General features: G+C 35.9%; 1 protein-coding gene across 7 annotated transcripts; it reads right to left on the bottom strand.

Annotated features, from left to right (window-relative positions):
• Positions 1–245: 245 nt before the first annotated feature.
• On the bottom strand, positions 246–9,895 carry clec19a (C-type lectin domain containing 19A). 7 transcript variants are annotated; one of them, XR_007186728.1, is made up of 9 exons: positions 8,499–8,710; positions 7,350–7,492; positions 5,216–5,476; positions 4,179–4,356; positions 3,976–4,069; positions 3,393–3,525; positions 1,389–1,439; positions 742–899; positions 246–622 (listed from the first exon to the last, which is right to left on the bottom strand). XR_007186728.1 is itself a non-coding variant. In XM_048204513.1 (8 exons), the coding sequence occupies exons 3-8, from the start codon at positions 5,301–5,303 to the stop codon at positions 862–864; spliced, it is 582 nt and encodes a 193-aa protein (XP_048060470.1). In that variant the 5' UTR covers positions 5,304–5,476; positions 7,350–7,492; positions 9,768–9,895; the 3' UTR covers positions 246–861. The 7 variants fall into 7 exon arrangements, 6 of the variants coding, with proteins under 6 accessions (XP_048060470.1, XP_048060488.1, XP_048060465.1 ...); XM_048204513.1 differs by lacking the exon at positions 8,499–8,710 and adding an exon at positions 9,768–9,895 and having other exon boundaries at positions 246–899; XM_048204531.1 differs by lacking the exon at positions 8,499–8,710 and adding an exon at positions 9,505–9,724 and having other exon boundaries at positions 246–899.
• Positions 9,896–9,908: the final 13 nt, after the last annotated feature.

The raw sequence follows: 9,908 nt of genomic DNA, 5'->3' as shown, positions 1-9,908 counted from the left end.
GAGATGTCTGAAGAGAAATTATGTCAATGCATTTCTTGGAAAAATGTTTTGTGTTCTCCCGAGAAACTTTGCGTTCACTCGCAAAACGAACGTAAAAGTTTTGCGAGCGAATACAAAGTTTCTAGGGGTAACGCAAAACCTTTTTCCAAGAAATGCATTGACAAACAATTTTTCTTACCATCTCATTTTTTGCCCCTTCACCATGTGCCTTTAGGGACTCCGTACGTTTAAAAACACAAGACGCATAGCAATGAAGATACATTTAATGTACAACAGTGCAAGACACTGCAAAAGACGATAATGCGATGGTCAACGATGTCCAACTTGCAAAAGTTAACATAAAAAAGGATGGAAATTTAGTGAAAATTATGTAATTATTTATTTCATCACCAAACTCCTCTATCAGGTGACTGGGTTAAATTTCTTTGAATTGTAAAACCATCAAATTTAAAATCCAAATCAGCTCATGACTTAAAAAGTGAAAAAAAGACAGTCTTTAAAATTCTGAATTTTGCTCAACCCTGTCAGTGGTGAAAATTTAGGTGCGCAAGGTTGTTTTACCAACAGCTGTGTGTGGATAAGAACAGAGAGATTTTGGTCACTAATTGGCACGGCCCATGAGCTGGAGAGAAAAGCAGGAAAGGTGGAAAGGTTAAAAGCCTGGCTGAGGTTAAGCTCTTTCTGTCTTTTGAAGCTTTGCAGTCAACAAAGATTTAAATCCCTTCTCTTTCAGAATCTCACCTTCTAGGTCACTGATAGATAAAATGTGCACAGACGGACATGGACAGTGTTCCGGATGCCAGATCCAGACTTAGGAGTCATTATATGGACACATCCACATCCAAAAATATGACCATCTTTTTACAAAAATAAACATTTGGGGGTTCTGCAAATATACCCTATTTGAAAAAAAAAATGAAAAGCCAGATGATTAAGGGTGGGGACCTCATTTTTCCTTGTGAACTAAATGTTTAGTCTATAACACCAATACTGCAACTCTGTGGAGACCAGTGCAGGTCTCTAGCTACAACTGTAACTATAATTCCCAACAATATCATCAATATTAACATATTATCAACAGCACCACTGGTGAGAAAAAAAGGTTAATTTCCAGTTTTAAGTGTTAAACAAAGGAATGTGTGTGTCATGAGTCATGGCCCCAGAGAAACAAGAAAACAGCAACAGTAATTAGGGACAGGAGATTGGGAAGGGGGAGAGAAATGCGTGTGAAATGCCTATAACAGGTTAGAGAGAGGCCATCATCACTGCAGGGATGCAGACGAACGGACATCTTGTGATCGAGGGATGTAGGTGTGTCACTGTTGATGATAAAAAACTGGAAAAACAATCTTAGATCTGAGGTTAGTTTTCCAGTGTAGGAATCTTACAGACGAATGGAAAGGCCTTATCACAGTTGTTGTCATTCCAAGACCTCAGTGCTGCAAAAAATGAAAAATGCAAACAGTTTCTCCAATTTGTAATGCCTTTTCTTAGTAATGTTACATAATTAGTGGGGCTGTCAATCAGTTAAAAATAGAATTAATTATAACATATTCTGATTCACCAAATAGTACACTAAAGGCCCGTTCACACCAAGAACAATAACTCCAAAAGATAACGATAAAGATATAGTTCTAAAAATCATTCTAAATAGAAGAATAGCACTGTCCACACCACAACTATAACGATAATGATGTCGCTGGAATCACTTTCAGAACGATTTTTTTTCCAGCTGACAGCCAATCAGAATCCATTCAAATTTAAAGGTGCCATAAAACGTCTTTTTAAAAGATGTAATATAAGTCTAAGGTGTCTCCTGAATGTGTCTGTGAAGTTTCAGCTCAAAATACCCCATAGATTTTTTTTTTATTAATTTTTTTAACTGCCTATTTTGGGGCATCATTAAATATGAGCCGATTTAGGCTGCGGCCCCTTTAAATGCTCATGCTCCCCACCCCCGAGCTCGCGCTTGCCTTAAACAGTGCCAAAACAAAGTTCACACAGCTAATATAAACCTCAAAATTGTTCTTTACAAAGTGTTCGTCATGCAGCATGTCTAATCGCGTAAGTATGGTATTTATTTGGATGTTTACATTTGATTCTGAATGAGTTTGATAGTAGCCTATGCTGCGGCTAATGGGCTAAAGCTAACATTACACACTGTTGGAGAGATTTATAAAGAATGAAGTTGTGTTTATGCATTATACAGACTGCAAGTGTTTAAAAATGAAAATAGCGACGGCTCTTGTCTCCGTGAATACAGTAAGAAACGATGGTAACTTTAACCACATTTAACAGTACATTAGCAACATATAACATTTAAAATGGCAAACGACATTGCAGAGAAGTTAATCGCCGAGGTCCAGAAAAAGCCACCGCTGTTTGCAAGTCAACCCCCCTTTTCAAGGATACTTTAAAGAAAATGGATATATGGAAAACAATTGGTCATACCCTCGGAATAAATGGTGAGAAATATTAACGATTAGACCATTATGCCAGGCTAGCAAAGAGTGTAACATAAAATTACCAATCAGGTATCCAGCGCAAGTTTCAACAACATTGTCTTGCTTCCTTTGAGGTCGCAGTGAAAAAGACTAGCCGTTGTTTTTATTCCACTATATTGACTTCGTCAGGTAAATTCACTTTTAGATTAGATCATTTACACTAGCTATTCAATCGAAACATAGCATGCTGAGGACATGTAAATGTAACAAGAACAGCAAAAAAACACTTTAAAACTGCAGCGCATTAACTTAATGTTTAGAGTAAACAGACCGTTATCGTTCATTGGTGTGGACGCAAATATAGTTATCGGTATAGTTATCATTATCGTTCTTGGTGTGAACGAGCCTTAATACTATGCTAATATAGTATTTTTGTAGACACACTACTGTTCAAATGTTTATGGTCAGTAAGATTTTTTTATTCATCAAAGAATCCTGAAAAAATGTATCAAGGTTTCCACAAAAAAAAAAAAAAAAAATAGCAGCACAACTGTTTTCAACATTAATAATAATAATAATAATAATATATGTTTATTGAGCAGCAAATCAGCATATTACAATGATTTCTGAAGGATCATGTGACACTGAAGACTGGAGTATTCCAAAATTACATTTTGAAATACATTAAAATAGAAAACAGTTATTTTAAGTTGTAATAATATTTCACTATATTACTATTTTTAATGTATTTATTGTCAAATAATGGCCTTGATGAGCATAAGAGACATTAAAAATAACTTACTGACCCAAAACTTTTGAAGGATAGCAGTGCTAAACATTTTTGTTGTTGTTTTATCATGTTATATTATTTGTACTAAATTAACTAAATTATTCACAGTTGTTCAAATAGCCATAATAATTAGTGATTCAGTTCATTGCAACACTCACCACTGTTTTGTCTGTACCAGATCTCCACACAGTCCTCCTCCTCAGGGATGCGATGGATGCCATCATCTGGCTGATTTCCATCCCAGTAACTGTATTCATAGGGTGACCCATCTGTCCACTCCATAGTGCCCTCCTACCAACAAACTATGATTAACAACGCTATCACGTTTGCTAGTTCCTTGCCCTTTGACCCTGAAGTGATAAATAAAGTCATTCTGCCAGGCATGAGTTCACAGATCAGGAGCTTTGGATCATCTGAAACCAATGCTTTACCAATTAGAGGATTTGTTACGTCATTCATAAACTATCAACGTCAACTTGGTTTTAGACCAAAATATTGGTTCACCAGTGTCTGGAAATGATTAAACGTCACTCAAAGAAACTATATTTTCCATTCATGAGATTATTAGTGACAGACTGGGCTTGCCTTTTACAACACATGTAAGTGATGCTGTTAATGCATTTTAGGTGTAACTAAGAATCTGCTTAATATTGCAACTTAATATATCAATGAATCATTCATAAAATGCACTGCGTGGGAATGTTTTGTGTTGCGCTTAATAGAGAATGATATCATGTTTACCTGTCTTCTATCATGAAGGCCAATCCAAATATCTGTTGGAATTCCTGGTACACGGCTGTTCACAAGATCATAGACAAACACATTTTCTTCCCAGCTATAATGAAAAAAGTTATTAGAAAGCGCATGTGTTATAAAATGTCCAGCAAAATCCTGTACTGTAAGACAAATTGTGGGATCTCAGCACTGTCGGTGAGGAATCATACCTGTGGATGGAGGTGAGTTTGGCTGATTTGTGTCCGTTTGAGAATTCAGCGCAGTACAGATCTGCCTCGGCCCAGGTGCGGTTCAAGGGGAAGAAGCGGTAACAGTAACCCTCAAATTCAGTCCAGAAGAGCGGACATGTCACAGGCTGGTTTGAGTCTGACAGTTGCAGGGGCAGTGCTAGAGGAAATGGTAATGACATTAAATCCTTTAGCAGTTTATTTGGATTTAAATCAGATATGAGTGTATAATAGGTCAAACACTTGATAACACTACAAAAATACAATGTTATGTTATTTGAAACATCATCTGGAAAGTATCTAGATGATTACAAACTATATTGTCATTGTTTCCTTTTTACAGCAGCCTGGATTCAATTTACTTTGAGCTGTGCACGAGTTAAAGAAAGTCTGCAACAAAAACCAATATGGTACACTTTCCAGAGAAAATGTTAAATATTACACTATATAAATACATTACAATAATTTAAGTCAGCTTAATGTCAGAAAAAAAGCTTTCTAAATAAATAATTGATCATTTAATTTCAATGTTATGGGATTTGTGGATAAGGAAAGCACTTTATGAAGTTTACTTATAAAGTTTGCTTTAAAAGTATTTTTCATGGTTATTTCATGTTAACTAATGTTAACAACTGGAAACTTGTTGTAAAGTGTTAACTGCATTACTTAGTATTGTGGCAATATTTTTTCAACTTGATATATTTTACAAGAAAACTTTTCTTGCCTACTAAATATGAGTCATGTTTAACCTTTAAATGTGCTTTCACTGTTAGTCTGAGCTCTTGTAAATCAATAAAACATTTCAAGCATAGCATTTATGTACTGTCCCATTCTCATTCAATGGGACAGCTGACTGCAAAATAGAGGTTAAAACTATACATTACAAACAGAAGCATCCATAACTTGGCAAAGCAGCTCTGGTTTAGCTTGAGACTATCTATTCCTATTTAAAAAAGCTAATTAAAGCATATTATCTGTGTCTGCGTTGTATCCTTGTCTTTGGTTCTGGTGGCACTCACCTTGTGTGATCTTGATGTTGGTTGAAGGCAGAGCCCACGCTGAGAAGCCGGTGAACAGTAGGGCTAAACTCAATTCCCAACAGAGCATGTTTAGTGCAAGAGAGATGAGATAGAAGTGTGTGTGTATGTGTTTGTGAGCATGTGTGCTGCAGGACTGTGTGGAGTGTTGGGGAGATTAGAGGGTGTGTTAGCCTCTCTCAGCCTCTGCCTTTTTGTTGGACTCTTCCTACTTGGTCAAGTCCAGAACACTGACATCAGACCCTGTAAAGGGAGAAAGAGAGAACCCAAGAGAAACAAAATGTTATTTTGGGTCATTAACTCAATGTAATTCTCACTGGGCGGACAATTTATTACATACATTGGGGGGGGACATAATAAGCTCAAAAAAATAATTAATGCTTTCAATTAATGCTTCTTGAGCAACAAATTAACATTAGAATGATTTCTGATGGCACTCTAAATTATTGCCATATAAAGAGAGGTCTTTTTTTTTTTTTATTTGTCTTTTGTATGTAAATAAATTAATTCACACTATTTTATTGTTTAATGGATTCAGATTTGGTTCAGATTTATTTTAATTTCAAATTTCATTATTTAAGATTAATCAGTATTATTAATCAGTATCAATCAATATTATTTTTATTGGTGAAATATCTGTCAATATTAAGTCTGTTAGAGGATTATGAATTCACTGTCATTTGCTATATCTACTCCAAAAAAATTTAGCAACAGATTACAAGCAATATTGTTAATTAAATTCAACAAATAGAATTGAGTTAGAATTAATCAAATTAATTCCTTAAATGTCAACCATTTAAAATGATTAAAATTTAAGTAAAATTTAAACAAAAATATCTGAATAACAGACAGACATCAAAGATGAATTTGATTCATCTCTGCTTTTTATGTCAGTTCGTGGTTTTGGTAATGGTGTTTGCTAATTTTACACATTTTAAAGCTACAATATGTAAATTTTTCAGTCCGCTAGAGGTCGCTAGAGGCCTATTCAAAATAAAGGCGTAGATTGATGACGGCAAGTTTGAGTGCGGAATCATGGGATATGTGGTCTTCACCTCACAGCCGGTTGAAAAATTCGGGATAGGACTCGGGAAGAAATCATGTTCATAGATGCGATTATTAACGTTACCGTAGTATGAAGCAGAGTAGGACCGAGTGCTGTGGGAGCTGAACTTTTATTATGACACAGTCACTGGCGCTGCTTCCGCTTTTCCGGTCATGAGTATGAGGTAACGCAGCTCTGTTTATCATATTAGATACATTTGAGTGTGTTGAAAATGATGTTATAACGTTACTCTGTGCGTTCGCTCGGCGGCTGCTGTGAGACACTTTTACACACTGCAGTAAGATAGATCGATTTTAGAATATCATATTAAATACTTGATGGCTTGTGTTGATAAATGGCATGCAATTAATTTTAAAACGTATTGTATGATGGAGAAAATTATGTATAACTGTTAATAAAAATAAAGCTGCATCTGATTATGCTATGTTAGCTATTTCACAAAAAAGTGTTTTTCTCTGAGGCATGGTAAAGCATGGTACTCGCAAAAAAAAAAAAAAAATCAAGAAAATAATAATATTTAACGTGTTGAGCTATATAACAATAATTAGTTTTCGGTCTATAAATATATCAAAACAGTTGCTCCCTTGTCTATTAAAACATGTAATATATTAAAGCGTTTCCATGATTTCTACAAAATAAAACCGGAAACCGAAGGTAACGCGGGTATGACGCAATTGACAGGCGACTCCTCACACGTCCCGGAGCCTTGGTTAAAATTGCAATTTCTCACGATTTACAAATAGCAGGAAACATCTGGGATATTGTAAGTACTCAAGTGAACAAAGTATATAACACTGGCCTAGTGGTTTTTGGATATTTTACTGCAAAATTCTTACATATTGCACCTTTAAATTGTTGACTTTTAAGGAATTAATTTGATTAGTTCTAACTCAATTCTTATATGTTGAATTTAATTAATAATATTGCTTGTAATCTATTGACACAATTTTATTGAGTAGATAGAGCGTATTTTTTTACAGTGATCATTTTACATAACCAGATGGCATGCATCTAATTTGCACTGTTAGAGAAACATTAAACACAACTGACCTGTGATTCCTTCTTGATTCTTTAACTTGTGAAATTAAATTGCCAAACCCCATTCACGGCATCAGTGGGAAAAGATGATATAAGAGTGTCCACGCAGCAACATGGAGTGGGTAAAGATTAATGATGCTCCAAATATGTTTGGCCTTAGAATAAAGCAAGAAAATAACCAATGGTTATATGGTTTACCTTCAAATCCATGGAAACATTTCACACTAATAATTTGTTGAAAGTATCATGATGTCCAGCTTGTCTGCAGAGTTATTGAACACCCACTTCACACTACTTGTTTAGTTCCATTAGTCTCCCCTGACACCGTCTTGCATTTGATAGCACGTCTGCTTTATCTCACGACCTACGGAGCCCATGCTATAAAAGGCCCAGAATTTCTTTTATCTTTGTGAGGCTGCCGCCTATAACAGCTAAGGGCAAGAGAGTGGAGATATGACTCATTCTTATACTGAAGAAGACTTCCATTTAAGACTTTCAGATGGGATTGCTGATAAATATGGTCTCTAAATGAGTCCTTCTATATAGCTTTCAGCATCATTTACATATACGACCACCTATTTCACTGTATAAACTGGATATACATTATTGATCGGGGTTCTTCAAAGTCATCCTTATGGACTCGGAGCCACACTCAATTCATTCCCTGGATCACCGAGCTTTCAACCAAGCCAACAATGAGAAAGTAGTTCAGACATATCCATCATTGGGCGTACCCATGATCTGTTTGAGGAAGATGAACTAAGACATGTGAGCAAGCTAAAAATATCCTTTTTGAGTCTGGTATTGATTTTGAGTCAGTTCAAAGCCAGCTGATGTGCAGACATGTGATAAAACATATCACCAGCAGAATTCACAAAAATACGTTCTTGTAACTTGTAAGTTATACATTTCACACTGAGAAAGACTCTGCTGAAAAAACAGCATATGCTGGTTAGGTATGTTTTGAAGCATGAAAGCTGGTTTATGCTAGTCTTAAGATGGTCCATCAGTTTAGGACCAGCACTTGACCATCTTAAACCAGCTCAAACCAGCTAAGGACCAGCATAAACCAACTTCCATGCTTCAAAACATACCTAACCAGCATATGCTGTTTTTGTTCAACAGAGGAATGATTAATTTCAGGAAAATGTCTCTAATTACCTTTTGTAACATTTCCCCACATTGCTTCTAATCCTTCAGGTGTAGTGCAGAAGGTAGTGCACATTAGATAAGCAACAGCTGTGACATTCAGCACTTCCTGTTGCAGGACAATCGAACAGCTGCACATATTGTTAATTATGAGAGCTTTCCGCTGACCTCAGATGAGCAATTCCCATTGCTTTCTGTAGTGCTTTGAGAAAAAAAAACCCACAAAAACATGGCCAATAATGGGTTGCGGTATAGTTAAATAGTCTCAATTAATCTCAAAGGGTGCAATAACACACTGTGAGCCAGATAATCTCCGTAAATTACCAGCTGTCATCCCTGTGTACTCCTACAGTGTTTATTGTGCACACTGTTGCTTAGCAACTTCAATCCATGCATTGAGCTGGGCAATGGTGCCAGCAATACTCTGTATGAGAGAATGGGCATCTCTTTCTAATTGCTGGAACAAGTGCAATGGCTTGAGTGTTACTGGATGTCATTGCAAGACTTGAAAGAAAAATATTGGGCCTGCTTTAGCTCCTTGCTACCATCTTGTGGTATAATTATGCAACCCTGGGTGTGGTGAATGGATGTGCAAATAACAGTTTGACCTTGATTAATGAACTACAAACTATGCACCAAACACATTTTCTTCTTATTAATATGTTAATATTATGTAGGCCTAATAATTATCTGATTTAAAATTAAATGCTTTTGTAAAAGACTAAAGTCCCATCTGTTGCCATATAAACTGTAAACAATAATAGTTAACAAAATTTACAGTACAGATAGGCATTTCATGCAAAAAAAAACCAACATTTTTTTATTCATCTTTTTACTATGGAGAATTGGAGAAAGTGCTGTGAGTGAGCATATCTACCAAGAACAATGCACTAAAAATAAAACCATTAGCTGAAGAAATTTTGATTTGAGAGAGAAAGAGAGACCATTCTGGTAAAAAAAAAAAAAAAAAAAAAAATGTTAAGATTCATTACATGCATGTAACAGAATCGCTAATCACCTGAAGCTGTGTGAGGACTGAAGGAGGACAATGGAATGAACCTGAACCTTTATGATGAATGGGAAACTCATACAAGATGCGTTTCAGTACTAAAATGTTGGTTTGCCTTGTTTTCTTATTCTAGTTGACGCTCTCTTCCTTTTTTCTCCATTTCAGACTCCCTGTTGTCACTAGGCAACCACACATTGAATCGGGCTACACCAACAGATGTTTCTATTTTCTGCTTCGAGTGAAAAGGTGAAATTGCACATTCAGTTAATTACCTTTTTCTGCTTAGCCTACACTTGCCACTCGTTTATTTAAAGCTGCAAGAAAACAAAACAGCCTTGGAGTTATTTTAAGTACGTCCGTGTTTCTGCCATTGTGCGTAATGAATTTGCCTAGGTGTCTGTACTAATAGCGCT

The sequence above is a fragment of the Megalobrama amblycephala genome, linkage group LG1 (genome assembly GCF_018812025.1).
Source record: "Megalobrama amblycephala isolate DHTTF-2021 linkage group LG1, ASM1881202v1, whole genome shotgun sequence".
Lineage (NCBI taxonomy): Eukaryota > Metazoa > Chordata > Actinopteri > Cypriniformes > Xenocyprididae > Megalobrama > Megalobrama amblycephala.
The sequence above is the reverse complement of the archived record's forward strand: the minus strand, read 5'-3'. Positions and strand labels throughout refer to the sequence as shown.